This window comes from Galdieria sulphuraria (genome assembly GCF_000341285.1).
Source record: "Galdieria sulphuraria unplaced genomic scaffold scaf_25, whole genome shotgun sequence".
Taxonomy (NCBI): Eukaryota; Rhodophyta; class Bangiophyceae; order Galdieriales; family Galdieriaceae; genus Galdieria; species Galdieria sulphuraria.
The window spans coordinates 64846-81993 of record NW_005178450.1 but is presented as its reverse complement, the minus strand read 5'-3'; the positions used below and the strand labels follow the sequence as shown (position 1 = coordinate 81993).

The following is a 17148-nucleotide window of genomic DNA, read 5'->3' as shown; positions in this document are numbered from 1 at the left end:
ATCCTCCATGTGGCAAATAAAGAAAGGATCAGTCCAAGTACCACAGGAAATTGTGGTAAAGGCGCGTTTGACAACTCAATCGACAAATCCTCTTCCAGCGTACTATAAATAGGGAAACTATTTTTCTAGACATTTTTCACATTGCTGATTTCTTGTGCTTCGTGCTGGTGTACCCATCTCACAGCTATTTTCATGGTTTCTATACATAAAGTGTTTTTAAGCTGTCTACTTGTAGGCTTTGCCATCGTCAGCGCAGTGGTGGCACAGGAATGGCGCCAGGAATCCTTAGACTCTGTGAATAGAGGTGGCTATCAGACAACTACTTCGACTTATTCAGCTACCACATCACCTTCATATACAGAGGTCTCTATTCCGATCTATTCTGCAGCACCAACAAGTTATCCTCCCAAATGCGTTTACGTAAGTATCTTCTCCTATATTCTCCATCGCCAGATTTCTAAACTGATTCGTCTAGTATCAAAAACTCAAAGAGTGTTGCACTTATACTTATGTGGTTGCGCAAAAGTGTCAGATTTATCAGTATGAAGTTCAGGAGTCTATCAGCTATTCCTGTCCTCAATACACCACAGTACAGTCAGTGTTGCCGTATTCTTGCCCCAAGGTGTATACAACTACAACAAGCAAAGCATATCCTTGCCCAACTTATTACAGCGTGACTGAATATACTTCCTATCCTTGTCCTCAATATTATACTGTCCAGTCACCTGTATATTATCCATGCCCAACGGAGATTTCTGTACAGGCAACGATTCAATATCCCTGTCCTACTTATTATTCAGTTCAGGTGGCGACATACTATAGCTGTCCTCAATATTATACTGTTCAGTCTGCTGTCTACTATCCTTGTCCCACATACTATACCCAGCAGTACGAGACCAAGTATCCTTGCCCAACAACCTCTTATATCTCTATTACCTCTCAATACAGCTGCCCAACCTATTATTCGGTTTCCGAAACTACCTATTATCCGTGTCCCACAACTTCGGTGACTTATTCTCAAATGAAATATGCTTGCCCAACGACCTATACCATTTATCAGACTCAATCTTACAGCTGTCCTACCTATTATTCTACTCAGGTCGCTACGTATACTTCATGTGCAACTTATACATATTCGTATGTACAGTATCCATGTGAATATGGTAAGTAATATGGAAATATCCTTTTATTACTCGTGACTAATGTGTTGGGATAGCATATGAGACACCTAGTCCATCGGTATCTGCTTATTCTCGTGAAGAGGTACAACGCGGAGGTTATGGCGAGTATCAATCTCAAGAGTCATCCAGTTATTATGTAACCAAGTATTGTCAGAAAGCAGTTCAACAAGTAACATATACCTCATGTTCTACCTATTACCCTTCACAAACCGTAGAACAGAAGACTTGCTATAAGACAGTAGCAGTTCCTACTGAATATCAACAATATTGTTATACACAAGTGGCACAGGAACAAGTTGTAGAACAAAGTTGTCCAACTTATTACTCTGTCCAAAAGGTGAAATATCAGACCTGCTCTACCTACATAACTCAGCCGACTATTGTACCGAAGTACTGCAGTATGTCGGTTTCCGAAGAATATGTACAGCAACAACAATGTGTAAAGTATGTAGCTCAGCAAGTTATTCAACCCAAGCAATGTGTCAAGTATTATACCGAACAGAAGATTCAACAAAAGTATTGTTCTCGCTATGTGACAGAGGAAGAAGTACAAAGCAAGCAATGTATTAAATATGTGTCTCTACAGAAGATCAAGTATGAGTCATGTTCCGCTCAATATGAAGTTCAAAAGATCAAGCAACAGCAATGTACTATGCAGGTATCTGAACAATATATCCAACCAGATACTTGTTACAAATATGTTCCTGAGCAACAGATCGTTCCTCAGACCTGCTACAAGTACTATTCCGTTCCTAAGTTTATTGAAAAGTGTTACCCTGAGTATGCGACAACAGAGAAGTGTGTAGAATATGAATACGTTCCATATGCCACTTCTACTCCTTATCCGTCGGTATCACCAAGTTATTCTCCCTCTGCCTACCAAACATCATCTGCTTACCAAACATCCTCTGCCTATTAGACAGACAGGTGAAGAAGGTTGATAGGTTATTATGAATGTGTTTCATGTTCAAAGAAACGTGAGACATCAAAGTTGAAGTAAAATATTTGGTTCTCCAAAAGAAAAAAAAATTGTCAAGTAGCATATCCATGCAACGAAAACCATCCATTTCTTGATTGCCTTTGATCACACACAAAATTTGCTCTTAAGAGATTTGTTGATTCGTCGACCTGAAGCCATTTATTTCAGTACAACGATTAACAATCATGGTACTTGGAAAGAGTTGGACAGGTCTTGTGCAAGAATGACAAAGAAAAAGAAAGTAGGCAAGTATGAAACAGCATATCAACTGTGTTGAATTTCACGTCTGTTCTATCTATTCAATAGAGAAGAGACAAGCAACTTCAGACGACTCGAGCTCTCTGCGTTCTGAAGAGACAAGCAGCTCGTTGTCAGCACAAGTGGAAAAGTTGATTATAGACGAGAATATGAAAGACCTCATTCGCGAAGAAGATGATTTCCCGGATAACCTGGTATCTGGATTTGCAATAGCAGTAGAACGGTTAAACGATAAGAGGTATTTCAGTTGTTTGGTGTTTTTTTGGAGAAAGTAGTCAAGTGATTGTTTCAGGTCGTGGATGAGATTGAAAGCCTTAAGTTATACCTATGAAGCTCTTCGCAATGATTATCGACCAGAATTATTGGAAAAGACGTAAGTTAGTTCTCTCAATTATGGAAAGAGGCTTTGGTTTATTCATAGGGTTAGTGTGGAGACGCTTGTATATACACTGTTAAAGGGACCTTTTCATCGAACTATACAAGAAGAAAGAAGGTTGAGTTGTCTTCTGTTAGCTAGCGTTGTGTTAACTTTGGGAGAATCGAGCTCAAGCGAATACGTTTGGGAACACTGTGGACCTTTATTGAAGACCATGGTAAAAAGAGGTGTGAAGGGTAGTTTAGAAGCAATAGCTTGTGTAGGAATGGTGGGTTCCACTGATTTAGAAGATATATGGTTGTTGATGGGAGATATTTCTGGATATTTCTTGTCCTCAGATATTGAGTTGGCTGCAGAAGCTTTACGAAGTTGGACTTTATTAGCCTCCAGTTTGCCGATTACGGACTTGTATCATTTACTTTGTGGTACGAATTCTCCACTCACTATATTTCAGCGACTTTTTTCCATGTCATTCATTGCAATAGATGAACGAAACTTAGCTAGTGCACAAGCAATGGCGCTTATTTTAGAACTTTTGCAAGAGTCCTTCTCAGACGCTTCATCATCATCATCATCATCATCATGAAGAAGAGGATGTAGATATCGACAAGGAGCTGGACTTTCAACATATAGAAGAGTGGCCAAATGCATCTGTTGGTGCTGAAAATGGAACTTCTGTAAGACTACATCAAAATCGTACATATCGTGTTTCAGAAATTTTGCAACAGCTGTATCGTTTTCGTTGCCAAAGTGCAGATGCTTTATTCGAAGAGAATAAACGAACTCCCAAGAAACAAAGAAGCTTGCGCAAGTCCATTGTCCGAGCGCTGGAAGATCAAGTGGATAGCGAGCATTATCAATTGGCAAATGGTGAAGAAATACTATTTGATACTTGGTTGGATAAACTGCGTATTCAAAGTTTTCGTGTAATATTTGGAAGTGGATGGAAGAAACATTTGGAATTGAATGTCTTTGTGAGACAAGTTTTGTCACTAGGAATGCCAGTAGCACCAGTACCAGATAGTGAGTTGCGTCTTACAAAAGAAGAAAAACGATTGTTTCGCAGTCCAAATTCGATTTTGGAAAAAAAACGAACATTACAAAGACAAGGAAGGAGAACACGTCGAATTCGTGAACGTGAAATTGTATAAAAATAAACTTTCAAGGACTTGCCGCACCTTCATGGTAGAGGGTTGGTTCCAAATCAAGGAAAAGGGAGGCCATTCTTTGTACTTTTGAATTGGTAGAGACCGCCATTGATTGTGTTGGTTATTCTATGGAGTCTTTCAAGGAAAACATTTCTATCTCTGTACAGAGTCCAGTACTTAAAGACTATAATAAGCAAGAAACAGGAAATATTATCAAGACGGACTCATCGGAAACTAAAGATTCATATGCCGTGAAAGAGTTATACCAGACAGCTTCAAAGAGTCAAGTCCCTTTTGTATTTTGTTCTGGCTCCTCCGAACGCTATACTTTGTTCCCTATTCGTCATCCGGAAATATGGAAGATGTACAAGAAACATGAGGTTTGTTCAAAAATCAAAATACCCTCTGCATTGCATATCACTCTTTTCTAGGCTTCTTTTTGGACTGCTGAAGAAATAGATTTATCGAGTGACTTGGAAGATTGGAAGAAATTGAATGCAGATGAGCGCCATTTCATTTCTCACGTATTGGCTTTCTTTGCATCTTCCGACGGAATTGTTTTGGAGAACCTTGCAGAAAGATTTTGTCGTGATGTCCAGATTCCAGAAGCACGATGTTTTTATGGATTTCAAATAGCAATGGAAAATATTCATTCGGAAACTTATTCTCTTCTTATCGATACTTATATTCGAGATGCTCAAGAAAAGGCTCGTTTATTTGAAGCAATGGAACGTATTCCTTGTATTGAGAAAAAGGCTCAGTGGGCTTTAAGATGGATCCAATCCTCTGCCTCTTTTGCTGAGCGTTTAGTGGCATTTGCTGCTGTAGAGGGAATATTTTTTTCTGGTTCTTTTTGTTCCATATTTTGGTTGAAAAAGAGAGGACTTATGCCAGGATTGACCTTCTCTAATGAGCTTATTTCACGTGATGAAGGTTTGCATTGTGACTTTGCATGTTTACTATATTCCTTGCTGCCTGAGAAGCTACCTCGTGAGACTATTGAAGCTGTAAGTTGTTGAGTGAAATATCGTACTTATTGACCTTTTATATTTGTAGATTATCGTCGATGCAGTATCTTGTGAAAAAGAGTTTATTTGTGAGTCATTACCGGTAGCATTGATAGGAATGAATAGTGATATGATGAGTCAGTATATTGAGTTTGTTGCGGATCGTTTGTTGGTTGCTTTGGGATATGAGAAATATTTCCAGTCTCGAAATCCGTTTGATTGGATGGAACTCATTTCTTTGGAAGGAAAGACCAACTTTTTTGAGAAGCGAGTGGGAGAATATCAAAAGGCTGGTGTAGTGAACGATAGTGGAGAAGCGCAAGAGTTTCGTTTGGATGCAGATTTTTGAAATGATACTTTTTGGCACATCAGTCATCCTTTTTTTTGTAGAGAAATAAAGAGTCGAAATGTATATCTTTATGAAATGGATGACAACGCAATGTTATGTTTGTATACCTTTGTTGGTTATTTTCTTGTGTGGGAAAGTTTGTACAATTTTCGTTGGCGCCCAATTCGAGTAATCGATTTCAAACACATATGAATGTAAGTTCTTGTGATGGCTTTGCTACTTCAGTGCACCAGTTGGAGAACTTTTTAAGTGACTGGACAAGATATATTGAAGAACTCTCATTAAAAGATGGCCCGAATAGCGACAATCAGTTATGCTTGAAACAAGAAAACGACTCTCTCAAGGTATGCTAGGAGTTGCTGCTTATCTCTTTCCTATTAAAGTGAAATGCGATAGGAAAAGTTGGCAAGCTTGCAAAGGTCTCTCGATTTCCAAAAAGAGGAGTTTGCGAGTCTTTTGGATTACAGCGAAAAGTTGGAACGACTGGTAGAACAAAAGGGAGCAGTGTTGCCAAACCTATCATCTTGTAGTGTACCAATGGAGTCCATTCCAAGCGCTCATAGGCCACTTCTTCAACATAAAGGTATGCTCCAGTCGTGGAAGGAAGAATTAAAAGCATTGAGAAATGACTTTGCAACATCACTTCAAAATATGCACGTTTATTTGTATCATCAACTTTGCAGTTTGACAGACACATTCCATGTCCAACATAGAGAGTGGACCAAATGCAGACAAGAAAATTGTCGACTGCGTCGTTATATTCAAGAATGGAAGGGAAACCTTCGTGTAGTTGCTCGTGTAAGTATTGCATAAATAGTTGCATGGGTTCATGTGATTTCTGATACTTGTGGATGTATCAGATTCGTCCATCACTGACAGGAAAAGATTGTACTCCGTTGCTTGGTTTTGTAGGAGATGATATGATTACATGTCAACCTTTCCATTCGAATCCTTTGTCATTCACTTTTGATCAGATCTTTCCTCCTCATCTGCCACAGGACTTTTTATATGAAGAATTGCAGCCTATAGTTGGCAGCATTTTGGATGGCTTCCATAGTTGTATTATGGCTTATGGACCCACTGGCTCTGGGAAGACTTTTACCGTTTTTGGGTCAGATGGGAAAAGTGGAGTTGTGGAATTAGCTATTCGAACAATATTTACACAAATACAGGAGAATAATAACTTGGCCCTAGTTCCAACTATCAGCATGTTGGAAATATACAACGAAACTGTGCGTGACTTGCTAAGTGATGATCCACTGGCCAGTTTGGACGTTCGTGAAGATACTGTAACTGGAGATGTATTTGCAAAAGGTGCGATCGAAATGGAAATGAACCATTATTCTGATGCTTTGAGAATTGTTCAGTCTGGCCTTGATTTTCGTAGTACTAGTGAAACTCTGTTGAATATTTCCAGTTCTCGAAGTCATTTGTTATGTGTATTGAAATTGCGTGGAGGCCCTGAAAATACAGGAACCTTGTACATTGCTGACTTGGCAGGAAGTGAACGAGTCACACATTCTCATGTTCAGGGTGAACGATTGGATGAAACCAAACACATCAATCGTTCATTGTCATGTTTAGCTGATGTATTTTCAGCTTTACGAAGTCAACAAGCACACATTCCTTATCGTAATTCTCGTTTGACGTTTTTGTTGCGACCTGCACTTTCCAAAAGTGGAAAAGCAATGCTCATCATTCATGTCAGGTATGTTGTGGATTTTAATAATTTGTGGCCATTTTCATGAATAATCGACATGTGAATGAACTTTAGTCCGGAAGAAGAAGAGCTTTCTGAAACTATTCAAACTTTGCGTTTCGGACAACGGGCAAGAGATATCGAACTAAGACCGTCGAAAGGACAAGGTAATTCAACTCGGCCTAATATTACATTTATCGACTCTTACGATTTGTCTCTAAGACTCTACTACTATTTTCCTAAGGCGTCAAATCAGTCTCTTACGTCAACAACTGGCTGATGAAAGAAAGAGGTCAAAGTAACCCCAAATATCTACTGTTGTTCTTCCTTTCTACCTTGTTTCTTATGAATCATTTCACTACCGATGGTAGTTGCATATCCTTCTGTCTTCTCTTCAAGCTTACGTTGATAAAAAGCAGTCTCTTCGTCCCTTATGAGGAGACCCACAATCACTGCTAACGAAATGTAGAAAATCCTCTGTTTCCTATCCGTTTTCTTGAGAGTTTATATTCACACAACTCTAATAGCCTACTTACGTCGACCATCGTTTTGGGAACATATTTTCCGGGAGTTTGTCCATTTTCTCATATCTACGTATTCTTCTTCCTCTTTCCTTTTTCAGTGCTTCTCCTTCGTCCATTTCTCACAACCGTCCAATTTCACTCAGCTTATGCCCCCAAAATGGCATTTCCCTTTTGACATTTACTTATGACCGGTTAATAAAATAAATTCTCGTGAAGAATGTCCAAATCGCAACAAGTCTTTTTCCAACAATTCATAATATCGCAAAGACTCGATTCGTTCATTATTCAAAAAAGTGCCATTCGTACTTTCCAAGTCCATGATATAAGGTTTGATTACCAACTGGCGGCCACAACATTCTGTTTACTACGAATATCAGAAAAAACATTCCTTTCATGCTTACTTTGTTTCCATTTTTGGGCATCACTTGACGGAATTGCAACACAGCGTGTTGTTTTGAAGCAGATGGATGGTCAATAGGAATATCAACCACATCTCTATCTCGACCAAATAAGTAATTACTCTACGCTATTCTCACAACTCTATAAAAGTTATCCTAGTTTTTATCTCACCTTTTGATGAATATAAAAGACACCTTCTTCTCCTTCTAGAAGTTTGCCATTTTTGAAAACATACATTCGCCAAGGTTGTTCAGGCTTTCTAGCATCCAAAGGCTCCACAAACTTTAACTCTTTTCCATATCGTGTCATTCTTTGTTCCTTATAAAGAGCACCAGAAGGCATAAAGTTGGGAGTCTCTTTTGATACAACACTGTCATTCTTCACCCAAAAAATATGAGAAATCCTCATCGTCAGCCAGTACTCAAAAGACATTCATTCCACTCACTTGTTTTTGTACTTGTTGTCCACCCCATTCATACACTTGTGAAGAAGCCAGTGGATGAGTGGGTCTCTGTGTCAGCTCTTCATGTCCCACTTTTCTATGTTCCGAGCCATCGTCTGCCCATTCTACTTTGATAATGCGGCCATCTAAACGACTACCGGATAACGTTGTTGCTGCAAGTGCTTCTTCTCTACTTGAAAAGTATACAAATGCAAAACCTCTATTCTTTTCGACGTCAACGGCAATGTATTCCAACCAACCAAAAATAACTTACCCGTTCTGGTTGTTCTCTTTTTCTTGGAACTTCAACATCAACAACAGTTCCTAGTTTTCGTTAGTCACACACATCGAGAAATGAACAAACTGCCAATACCATAACTATGGAAAACACTGCGCACGGCATCTTCCAACCATGAAAATGGCAAGTTACCAACAAAAACTCGGTATTCGTCAGATTTTTTGTGTTTTTGTTTTACTTGTTGCATTTCGTAGTGACTTTGTGACTTTTATCATTCATAAGAAAAATTGACTTCTCCGAAATACAATTACCGGACGAGACTCTTCATCATGGCACCTCATTCTAAAAGTAAACGTATGACTCTGCGTAAAAAATATAAAATACAAAGAAAAGTAAGAGAACATAAGAGAAAGATGAGAAAACAACAAAAGAAACAGTCTCGAACCAAAAAGCATGAAAAAGAACTTCGTAAGCTGCACTATCCTTCAAGATTAATGTTAAAGCGTAGATGGTTAGGTATTCCCAACGCTTTTCCTTACAAAGAACAAATTCTGGAAGAGTACGCTAAACAAGAACAGACATTGAAACGAATACGCTTGGCCAATGTAGTTGCTGTAAGGACTTTCTGGTGATCAAGTACTGACTGTAGTTTGGAATAGAAATTAAAGGCAACGGCGGTTACTCAGGAAGACAACAGTCAAGATAGGGAGGAACAAATAACCACGCAATCATCTCTTGAAGATACCCAAGTAGAAGCCCAAGGTATGGTTTAGAAGTTGTTCCGTTGGTTTGGTCAGCCATAACTATGAGTGGCTAGTAAAAGGAAATATTCGAAGACATGTGAAAGATTTCAAGCAGTTGGTAAACCAGTGCGATATTATTTTACAAGTTATTGACGCACGTGATCCACTTGGAACTCGAAGTATGAAAGCAGAACAATATATTATGTCGAATTTTGGAGGAAGTAAAGTAAGACAATGAATATCTATCGCAAATAGTAGCTAGAACATTGACTTTTATTCTTTAGAGAATCGTTTTAGTGCTTAACAAAGTGGATATGATTCCTAATTCCATTGCAACTCAATGGATAGAATACTTATCAACATTCCATCCTACCGTACCATTTTGTGCAGCACATGAAAAAGTATCTAAAATCTTTCATAATGAAATGCAACACAGTTATCTGAATTTTCTCGTATTATTAGATAAGAAAAAAGTATACTCCACATACGGAAAGTTTGATGCGGCTATTGAAAGGATTCTTATCGGACAAACATCATCATCATTCTTCTTCTTTAGTAATGGTAAGTCTTGTCATATGAAATGAAGAAATATATTTTACACAAATACATTAGGTGGGAGTCGTCGGTTATCCCAATGTTGGAAAGAGTTCTCTGATCAACTGTTTGCATCGTTCTCAAGTAGTAGAAACGGGTCCGAATCCAGGTAAATATATATAAATATAAATATGTATATATATTGGTTGATAAAGTTTGCAATCTCAATCATAATAGGTGTTACCAAACATAATCAGGAGATTGTGATCGATCAACATATTCGATTTATGGACTGTCCAGGAATTGTATTTATGTCTCATGAGGAAGACCATCATTTATCGTTGGTTATTCGAAATTTTGTATCCACTCAAAATGTAGAGGTCGGTGATATAACAAGGTGCCAATTCATATGCATTCAACTCACAATGGATATATATATATATATATATATGAATGGATAGGATCCCTTCCCTTTTATTGATGCTATTATAGACAAAGTAGGAGTTGAAAAACTAACCACACAATATAATATTCCTATTTTTTCCACTCGTGATGAGTTTCTTGCATTGATTGCTAAGAAAAGAGGCAAGTTACAAAAAGGCGGTGCTTTAGATTTGCAAGCAGCAGCACATTCCATATTAATCGATTGGTCACGTGGAAAGATTCCTTATTATACGTCACCTCCTAAAGATAGTTCTGCTCAGGTACAATTCTGTTTATCAGCATGACAAAGTATTGAGAATGTATTAGGTTTCTGCTTGTGTTGTCGAGACATATGATCCTCCTATTTCAACCGCTTGATAAAGAAACATTTGTAAGAACGTCAACAACTAAATAATAGGGCAATTCGTAAGCCGCTGAATTTGTCAATAGTCGTAGAAGGGATGATAGTTCTCTTGTCATTTCTTTGCAATGAAAAGCCTTTTGTAGAGTTTTATTCAACCCCTCTGGATATTTTCATCTTCGCCATTTACTATTCTGTTAGTGGAATAAACAAGTTGCGAGTCATTGACGCTGTTTTATACAACCAGTCCATATATAGAACGATTTCCTATCGACAGATAACTTACAAAATATTTCCCATAAAATCTTATCATTGATTACCAAGTCTGGGTGCGTTGTAGTTGACTCTGATGAGAAAGTATTTAGATGCATATGTGAGAGAGTTTCAGAAGGTGCAAATGAAATTCTCTCGAAAATCAAAATCGCATAGAAAATGTAAACGACACGTGCCGACGAAAATTCTTTTCCCCCAAAAAATTGCGCGAAATCTCAATTCACAGAAATGGAAGCGATTCCTGTAAGATGACCACTGCAAGTCCTACCAACCCTAACAAGGTATCTTTGTGTACGGCGGAAAGTACAACAGGAAAGAGAGCTTCAAAAACAGGATTTGGAGAAGGTCATTTTTGCTGTACCGAGGACGAAAAGTCCCCCAAAAAGCTGAAACAAGTGAGTCGAATGGCTTGTTGGGGATTCCTTTGACATGATTGTGAAATAGGACAACCAACAAGCAGAAAACGAAAACTTTGGAAATTTAAAACATATCTTGGATATTGGTGAACCATTGTTGGAACTGTTTTGTCTTCATGAAGCCTTTAGGAAGGAACTGGAACGTTTGAAAGATCAGGTCCGCCAAATCACTATTGCCACCACGGACCAAGTAAGCGAAGATGTCAAATTTACTGAAAAACATCCTAACGTAACTTAGGAACTCGATAAATTGCGTAGTAGGCTAACTTTTTGCCGAGATTTGCTTTTAGACCACTGCTGTTCAGAGGACAGAATAATTCTTCCAGCTCTTTGTAAGAAACTGTCCAAAGAGAAGTCTGAAGAGCAAAGATATTTATTGGGAACTGAATTGGTCAATCAACAGCATGAACAACTGGATGACTGGTTTTCTGAGACGATACAAGTCATCGAACAAATATTGAACACACCTTTTTCTTTGGAGCATCGACCCTTAGCAGAAAATGACCTGCAGAAATCGTCCAATTCGACACCTTTAGAAACTGACTCGAATTTGTCTCCCCGAAAGGGCAAAGTAACTTCAATATCAGCTTTCGAGTCCCCTCGTGGGCCCTTGCTAGAGAAGCTCAGTTCTAGCTTTTGCATTCTCGTCGAAAATGTAGAGAAACATCTTTTAGAAGAAGAACAAAATCTATCGCCTCTTTTTCGTAACATTTTGACGACTGCCGAACAAGGAGCCTTGCTTGCTTCGGTTGTGATGGATACAAGTCCAAAAGCTCTTTCGACACTTCTTCCTTGTGCAGTTCGAGCATTAGACTTTGAAAAACGTATCCGATTTGTCGTTGCATTGGAACGGTACGTATTTTCAATTTTTTTGATAGGCTTTATATATTTTGTAGTTATATGACTCCGGAGCAGTTTGAGTCGGTAGCCGCTCCCTTAGTTCAGGAGCTTTCCGGTGAGCAATGGGAAGAGTTGTGTCGTAATGTCCCAAGTCTTCAAGTGGCTGCTGAACGCTCTATTAATCCTCTGGTTGAAATAACTCATTTACATAAAGCGATTAGAAAGGAGTTGGAAGTAAGTGTTTTATTTTTATCAAGCATCTGTAGACATTTGTTAAGCATGACTGTGCAGGCAATGGCATCTTATAGTGCAGAGCTCGATCCTTGCGATAATCTTCAGATAAAAAGTTTGTGTTCGCGTATCTTGTTTTTGCAACGCGTACATAACTTCCATTCACTTGGAGAAGATGAAGTTCTCGTATCTCAGTTGAGGGCTGTATTACGAATGCATGGCTTGGATGAAATTTCTAGCGAACACTGTAACGAATCCTTTCTGTTTGGCAATATCTTGGAGCATATCAATAGAGTTGCGAGTTTTGACAAAAATGACAAGCAAAAAAGATACGAAGCCATGTCCAAACTTAGTTCAGCAGTTCGAGAAATATCGAACCATCTTATAGTGCATATGGAAGAAGAGGAGGCACGATTGTTACCTTTGGTTCGTTCTCATTTCTCCCTGAGAGATCAGGACGAGTTAATTCGAAGAGTTATGGCGAAGATTCCAATGGAATTTCTTCCTGACGTGTTTCCTTGGATGCTTAATGCGCTGGATGCGGAAGAAAGAGAAAAATTATTTTGTAACATATTGCGCTCTTCAAGTAAGGAGTATTTTCAGAAAATATCGGCATTTTTGGGAGAAGCTGCAAGAAGAGTACGACTTTTGTTATCTTTATGAAGCAACCAATGATAGAATGAAAATTTAGGGAAAAATGGAGCCGTTATTATGGGATGAGTTGTGTCTTCGCATTCCAGAACTACAGCAGTATCAGAATGAAGAAGCAGACCAAGATAATGGCCCCGTGGATGAAATATTGCGTATCCATAAGGCTATAAGATGTGAGCTTCAAAAGTTGTATGTGGTCGTCACCAACTTGGCGATTGACGAGGCGCCTAATCCTAACTCTATCTCAACGATTGCCGAGAGATTCTTTTTTCTTCGAAATATGGTACTGTGGTTGTCACTTATGGATAGTTTATATACTTATAGACCATTTTAGGTAAACGATCACTCAAAGGCAGAAGATAATATTGTATTACCCGCATTAGAGAAAAGACTACCTGGAATCTCTAAGCGATATGAAGGAGAACACTGTGAGGAACGTGAATTGTTTTCCAATGTATTGCAAGTTCTACAAGCTCTTCAATGTGCAGGTTGCGAATCTGAGTGTCAATCACTTTTAAAGCAGTTGCGTTCTCTCGTTCGTGCCCTACACGAGGAACTGAATGGACATTTAAATAAGGAAGAACAAAATTTGTGGCCGAAATTGATCGAAAACTTTACCAGAGAAGAACAAGTCGCGATCGTTGCAGATATATTTGGTACGATGCCATCAGAGAGACTTCAGGAGATGCTTCCATGGCTCATTCGTACTCTGACAGAGTCAGAACAGAGTAACATGCTGAAGCATATACTTCAGGTGACTCATTCGACTATGTTTGAACGTTGGTTAAGTACTTGGTTTCCTTTGATTCCATCCAAATACTCGATTGGAGAAGAGAGTATTGTAGGAGTCAATTCTTGCTCCGGTGCTGAAAAAACAGAAACAGAAGAAAACAATAAATCAGCGCAGTCATGTCAGTCCTCAACTTCATTGAAGCCGAAAACTCCTAAGGGCTTAACTAGTGATTATGAAAATACTTGTGACGCTGTTCGAATTCAAAGTAGAGCAGATTTAGAAAGTGCCATTCGAGTTATTGCATCCGATGAAACCTTGACGGATAAGCAAAAAACTCATTTGATGCAGAATCTGATGTTGCGACCTTATCTTCAAAGCAAAGGTCGTCATTGGCTATGCAGTGTTGAAGAACAAAGTTCAGTTCCTACTTCTTGTTCTTCTCAGGATGATACTGATCATAGCAAGTATGAGGAAACATATCCGGGTGAGTTACAACCTACTTTTCGTGAGTTGGAAGATGGAAGTAGACAATTGGGGTGTTCGCATTATTTGAGAGGTGCAAAGATAAGAACAGTCTGTTGTTCCAAGTTTTACACTTGTCGACTCTGTCATGATGAAGTGGAAGACCACAAGGTTGGAGATAATCGTTATGCAACACGTGAAATGCTTTGTATGCATTGTGGCCGTATTCAGCCAATATCTCAATGGTGTTGCAATCCCGAGTGTTCAAAGAGAATGGCACGTTATTTTTGTCCCATTTGTAAACTGTTTGATGACGATTCTGCTCGGAATATATACCACTGTCACAGTTGTAATGTTTGCAGAGTAGGCAAAGGCTTAGGAATTGACTCTTTTCATTGTATGAAATGTAATGCGTGTATGAGCATGAAGTATGCTAAGAGTCATCATTGCATTGAACATTCGATGGAGTCGGACTGTCCAATTTGTTATCAATACTTATTTACTTCGACTAGTCCGGTAAAGTATCTTCAATGTGGCCATTTAATGCATGTTTCATGTTATAATCATTACGTCAAAAAGAGTTATATTTGTCCCATATGTCAACGATCAATGCAGGACATGTCTAGTTACTTTGCGAGACTGGTAAGTGGTTTATTTTCAAGTGCTTTACCAAAATAGAATTCTAATTACACTTTGAAGGATGAGTTATTGGCACGTGATCAAGCCAAACAACTCTATCGCGGTATCGTATCTCATATTCAATGTAATGACTGTCAAAAACAGAGTGACGTAACCTTTCACTTTGTTTTCCACAAATGTACGCAATGTGGTAGCTATAATACGCGTGTATTGCGAATATCTCGTCGAAAGACTTGATAAAATGGAAATCCATTTGTATATAATATTTTCCCTCCACAACTTTAAGCACAAGGAGAATGCGTCGGGAAAGTATTATCTCTTTTTCCTTTTTCACTATCCAAAACATTTCTACTTCGAGATGACGAACTCTCACTCTTCTCATAAGGTTTAGAGAACTCTCCAATACCCTCCTCAAACACTGAACTCCCCAAAAATGGATCGAAATCATTGTTGTCAAGATAGTCTTGCAAAAGGTTACCACGAAGAGCAGCATCCAATGCAGAATCACTCACAACTGCATCCCCTTTTCTACAAGATTGCCATAAAATAACGTTATCGTTTCGCAATTTTTCCACTTCTTCTTTTAAGCTGTGAAGTTCGTTCTTCAAATAAATCTTATCGGAGCGAAGTTCGTTCTTCTCCGCTCTCAACTCTTCGACTTGCTCCCTGAGAAAGCGATTTTCTGATTCCAGTTGAGTAATATGCTGTTGCTCCCACTGTACGTATTCTATCGTCTGCGTTATCACTGATTCCTTGTCTTTCTTGACAAATCGATCGGCAGAAATGACAGTCATCAATTTTTCAAAAAGTCTGTTCATGCATAGCCTTCGTTTCTTCTCGCGCTCGCGTTTCTTTCTTAGTTTTTTATGATCACTAGTACCTTCTGAACTAGAAGAAGAGGAGTTTGACTTTGTCTCCAACGAAAACGGTGACTGCAAACTAGTTGAACCACTGTGCAAAGCACTTTTTGGATGGCAATAGAAGTTACTTGAACTGGATTCACAAGGTCCCAAACTACCTCGTGTTTCTGCTGTACCTTTCAACCAAGGAAAATCGCCGTTCATTGGAGCTGAAAACTCGTTTTGAGGGGTCTTGAGGGAACTCTCGTTGGTTGCCTTTCTTTTGCGCAAGTGTGCCGACTTTAGAGCCTCCCGAACAACGAGACTCGTATGATCCATACTACACAATATACTTTATTTCTTGTATCTGTAGGGTCAAGTTACAATCCTTGATAAGAAAGTAGCTACAAGATCAACTATCATCAACGGTCCCACCACTCAGTCCCCCCACCCATCTCTCTCTCTCTCTCTCTTCGTTCTCCTCTTCTACTTTCTTTCTCTTTCGAAGAAAATCGATCATTTAGGCACGTGCCATACACGTGTCCGATCCTTCTAGTATGCATTGATGTCTGAGTCCATCATTTTGAAGAATAACATAGGCAAAGGTTTCATATTCACAGTTTCAATCTATGTAGGTGATAAATGACGTAAACTGTATATATAGGAAGGATCACACACCGATGGATAATTTTGTCAAATGTGTTTGGTTCACCACTATATCGATGAAAATGGTGTTTCTTATTATGGTTTCGACGCTTTTTGGAGATGGTTATTAGCAGGTTGTCCTAAAAACCCTAGTCAAGAAGTAAAATCATCTGTAGTGTACTAGTTACCGCAGCTGAACTTGTGTGAATAGGAAATATTACGTCGGAGTCGAAAGTCAAACCAGTTTGGACGACCTTCTTCCTCCAATACTTCACAACAAAGAGCTTCCAGTACCGACCTCCATGCGTGGCGTGTTATGGCAGAAGACTATTATCCTGGAAGGAAAAGCCAAGAAACTACGGACGCGGTGGAACTGGAACAACGGAGAAGTCTCAGTAAAACCGTGAGTTTTTGTAAATCTTGTCCTCTTTTTTTGGGGTTTGACATTTATCTATATATTTACGTTAATAGGAAACCGAACGGCAACAATTGTTGATCAATCAAGAAGATGGCAATGTCTGAAATTGAGAAAAGTGGTGAACAAGAGTTGATATTTCGTAAGATGAAAACAACTAGTAATAACTAGATATATTCCGTCGTAGAGATACTACAATTGCTATTACAGAATAAATACTACACAGTTGATAAAGAAGCATGTTGAGAAATCCAATTTGTCCACAGTGTACAAACCGAAATGAAATTTCATTGGCTGATCGTAATTCTTCCTTGAGCTATAAATAGACAAATCCAAACCCAAT

At 38.8% G+C, this 17148-nt stretch overlaps 9 protein-coding genes across 12 annotated transcripts; 7 read left to right on the top strand and 2 right to left on the bottom strand.

The window, feature by feature from the left end:
• Positions 1-23: 23 nt before the first annotated feature.
• Positions 24-2219, top strand: Gasu_32120 (uncharacterized protein). The gene is made up of 3 exons (XM_005705849.1): positions 24-420; positions 476-1163; positions 1217-2219. The coding sequence occupies exons 1-3, from the start codon at positions 193-195 to the stop codon at positions 2098-2100; spliced, it is 1800 nt and encodes a 599-aa protein (XP_005705906.1). The 5' UTR covers positions 24-192; the 3' UTR covers positions 2101-2219.
• Positions 2220-2283: 64 nt separating this feature from the next.
• Positions 2284-3998, top strand: Gasu_32110 (interferon-related developmental (IFRD) regulator family protein). Of its 2 annotated transcripts, XM_005705848.1 has the most exons (5): positions 2284-2405; positions 2467-2656; positions 2711-2791; positions 2846-3262; positions 3339-3998. In XM_005705848.1, exons 1-5 carry the CDS (start codon positions 2384-2386, stop codon positions 3943-3945), a joined length of 1317 nt encoding a protein of 438 aa, XP_005705905.1. In that variant the 5' UTR covers positions 2284-2383; the 3' UTR covers positions 3946-3998. The 2 variants fall into 2 exon arrangements, with proteins under 2 accessions (XP_005705905.1, XP_005705904.1); XM_005705847.1 differs by having other exon boundaries at positions 2284-2656.
• A 25-nt stretch (positions 3999-4023) lies between these two features.
• On the top strand, positions 4024-5398 carry Gasu_32100 (ribonucleotide reductase small subunit). The gene is made up of 3 exons (XM_005705846.1): positions 4024-4322; positions 4374-4949; positions 4999-5398. Exons 1-3 carry the CDS (start codon positions 4071-4073, stop codon positions 5296-5298), a joined length of 1128 nt encoding a protein of 375 aa, XP_005705903.1. The 5' UTR covers positions 4024-4070; the 3' UTR covers positions 5299-5398.
• A 25-nt stretch (positions 5399-5423) lies between these two features.
• On the top strand, positions 5424-7148 carry Gasu_32090 (kinesin family member). Its single transcript, XM_005705845.1, has 3 exons — positions 5424-5642; positions 5695-6096; positions 6159-7148. The coding sequence occupies exons 1-3, from the start codon at positions 5487-5489 to the stop codon at positions 7044-7046; spliced, it is 1446 nt and encodes a 481-aa protein (XP_005705902.1). The 5' UTR covers positions 5424-5486; the 3' UTR covers positions 7047-7148.
• A 14-nt stretch (positions 7149-7162) lies between these two features.
• On the bottom strand, positions 7163-7663 carry Gasu_32080 (uncharacterized protein). The gene is made up of 2 exons (XM_005705844.1): positions 7534-7663; positions 7163-7481 (listed from the first exon to the last, which is right to left on the bottom strand). Exons 1-2 carry the CDS (start codon positions 7635-7637, stop codon positions 7310-7312), a joined length of 276 nt encoding a protein of 91 aa, XP_005705901.1. The 5' UTR covers positions 7638-7663; the 3' UTR covers positions 7163-7309.
• A 9-nt stretch (positions 7664-7672) lies between these two features.
• On the bottom strand, positions 7673-8863 carry Gasu_32070 (Smad nuclear interacting protein 1). 2 transcript variants are annotated; one of them, XM_005705842.1, is made up of 6 exons: positions 8736-8863; positions 8637-8686; positions 8366-8587; positions 8092-8298; positions 7923-8042; positions 7673-7861 (listed from the first exon to the last, which is right to left on the bottom strand). In XM_005705842.1, exons 1-6 carry the CDS (start codon positions 8845-8847, stop codon positions 7700-7702), a joined length of 873 nt encoding a protein of 290 aa, XP_005705899.1. In that variant the 5' UTR covers positions 8848-8863; the 3' UTR covers positions 7673-7699. The 2 variants fall into 2 exon arrangements, with proteins under 2 accessions (XP_005705899.1, XP_005705900.1); XM_005705843.1 differs by having other exon boundaries at positions 7773-8042.
• Positions 8864-8873: 10 nt separating this feature from the next.
• On the top strand, positions 8874-10979 carry Gasu_32060 (GTP-binding protein of Nug1 family). Of its 2 annotated transcripts, XM_005705841.1 has the most exons (10): positions 8874-9068; positions 9117-9205; positions 9260-9362; positions 9418-9569; positions 9628-9744; positions 9806-9904; positions 9956-10046; positions 10115-10257; positions 10339-10581; positions 10628-10979. In XM_005705841.1, exons 1-10 carry the CDS (start codon positions 8930-8932, stop codon positions 10676-10678), a joined length of 1227 nt encoding a protein of 408 aa, XP_005705898.1. In that variant the 5' UTR covers positions 8874-8929; the 3' UTR covers positions 10679-10979. The 2 variants fall into 2 exon arrangements, with proteins under 2 accessions (XP_005705898.1, XP_005705897.1); XM_005705840.1 differs by having other exon boundaries at positions 10339-10979.
• A 134-nt stretch (positions 10980-11113) lies between these two features.
• On the top strand, positions 11114-15798 carry Gasu_32050 (zinc finger protein). The gene is made up of 8 exons (XM_005705839.1): positions 11114-11329; positions 11379-11540; positions 11589-12202; positions 12247-12424; positions 12482-13060; positions 13113-13355; positions 13407-14909; positions 14967-15798. The coding sequence occupies exons 1-8, from the start codon at positions 11183-11185 to the stop codon at positions 15141-15143; spliced, it is 3603 nt and encodes a 1200-aa protein (XP_005705896.1). The 5' UTR covers positions 11114-11182; the 3' UTR covers positions 15144-15798.
• Positions 15799-15803: 5 nt separating this feature from the next.
• Positions 15804-17143, top strand: Gasu_32040 (uncharacterized protein). The gene is made up of 3 exons (XM_005705838.1): positions 15804-16550; positions 16602-16793; positions 16862-17143. Exons 1-3 carry the CDS (start codon positions 16443-16445, stop codon positions 16910-16912), a joined length of 351 nt encoding a protein of 116 aa, XP_005705895.1. The 5' UTR covers positions 15804-16442; the 3' UTR covers positions 16913-17143.
• Positions 17144-17148: the final 5 nt, after the last annotated feature.

Coding starts and splice junctions, on each gene's coding strand:
- Gasu_32120 (XM_005705849.1), top strand. CDS start 193: ATGGTTTCTATACATAAAGTGTTTTTAAGCTGTCTACTTGTAGGCTTT. Junction 421..475: donor ATCCTCCCAAATGCGTTTAC/GTAAGTATCTTC, acceptor TGATTCGTCTAG/TATCAAAAACTCAAAGAGTG. Junction 1,164..1,216: donor ACAGTATCCATGTGAATATG/GTAAGTAATATG, acceptor GTGTTGGGATAG/CATATGAGACACCTAGTCCA.
- Gasu_32110 (XM_005705847.1), top strand. CDS start 2,412: ATGAAACAGCATATCAACTGTGTTGAATTTCACGTCTGTTCTATCTAT. Junction 2,792..2,845: donor CCAGAATTATTGGAAAAGAC/GTAAGTTAGTTC, acceptor TCATAGGGTTAG/TGTGGAGACGCTTGTATATA. Junction 3,263..3,338: donor TTTCAGCGACTTTTTTCCAT/GTCATTCATTGC, acceptor CTTTTGCAAGAG/TCCTTCTCAGACGCTTCATC.
- Gasu_32100 (XM_005705846.1), top strand. CDS start 4,071: ATGGAGTCTTTCAAGGAAAACATTTCTATCTCTGTACAGAGTCCAGTA. Junction 4,323..4,373: donor AGATGTACAAGAAACATGAG/GTTTGTTCAAAA, acceptor ACTCTTTTCTAG/GCTTCTTTTTGGACTGCTGA. Junction 4,950..4,998: donor CTCGTGAGACTATTGAAGCT/GTAAGTTGTTGA, acceptor TTATATTTGTAG/ATTATCGTCGATGCAGTATC.
- Gasu_32090 (XM_005705845.1), top strand. CDS start 5,487: ATGAATGTAAGTTCTTGTGATGGCTTTGCTACTTCAGTGCACCAGTTG. Junction 5,643..5,694: donor AAGAAAACGACTCTCTCAAG/GTATGCTAGGAG, acceptor GAAATGCGATAG/GAAAAGTTGGCAAGCTTGCA. Junction 6,097..6,158: donor ACCTTCGTGTAGTTGCTCGT/GTAAGTATTGCA, acceptor TGGATGTATCAG/ATTCGTCCATCACTGACAGG.
- Gasu_32080 (XM_005705844.1), bottom strand. CDS start 7,637: ATGGACGAAGGAGAAGCACTGAAAAAGGAAAGAGGAAGAAGAATACGT. Junction 7,482..7,533: donor TTCCCAAAACGATGGTCGAC/GTAAGTAGGCTA, acceptor GAAAACGGATAG/GAAACAGAGGATTTTCTACA.
- Gasu_32070 (XM_005705842.1), bottom strand. CDS start 8,847: ATGCAACAAGTAAAACAAAAACACAAAAAATCTGACGAATACCGAGTT. Junction 8,299..8,365: donor GACAACAAGTACAAAAACAA/GTGAGTGGAATG, acceptor TTTTGGGTGAAG/AATGACAGTGTTGTATCAAA. Junction 8,043..8,091: donor TCTTTTATATTCATCAAAAG/GTGAGATAAAAA, acceptor AGAATAGCGTAG/AGTAATTACTTATTTGGTCG.
- Gasu_32060 (XM_005705841.1), top strand. CDS start 8,930: ATGGCACCTCATTCTAAAAGTAAACGTATGACTCTGCGTAAAAAATAT. Junction 9,206..9,259: donor AACGAATACGCTTGGCCAAT/GTAGTTGCTGTA, acceptor AGTTTGGAATAG/AAATTAAAGGCAACGGCGGT. Junction 10,258..10,338: donor TATCCACTCAAAATGTAGAG/GTCGGTGATATA, acceptor ATGAATGGATAG/GATCCCTTCCCTTTTATTGA.
- Gasu_32050 (XM_005705839.1), top strand. CDS start 11,183: ATGACCACTGCAAGTCCTACCAACCCTAACAAGGTATCTTTGTGTACG. Junction 11,541..11,588: donor CTATTGCCACCACGGACCAA/GTAAGCGAAGAT, acceptor AACGTAACTTAG/GAACTCGATAAATTGCGTAG. Junction 12,203..12,246: donor TTTGTCGTTGCATTGGAACG/GTACGTATTTTC, acceptor TATATTTTGTAG/TTATATGACTCCGGAGCAGT.
- Gasu_32040 (XM_005705838.1), top strand. CDS start 16,443: ATGTGTTTGGTTCACCACTATATCGATGAAAATGGTGTTTCTTATTAT. Junction 16,551..16,601: donor CTAAAAACCCTAGTCAAGAA/GTAAAATCATCT, acceptor TTGTGTGAATAG/GAAATATTACGTCGGAGTCG. Junction 16,794..16,861: donor GGAGAAGTCTCAGTAAAACC/GTGAGTTTTTGT, acceptor TTACGTTAATAG/GAAACCGAACGGCAACAATT.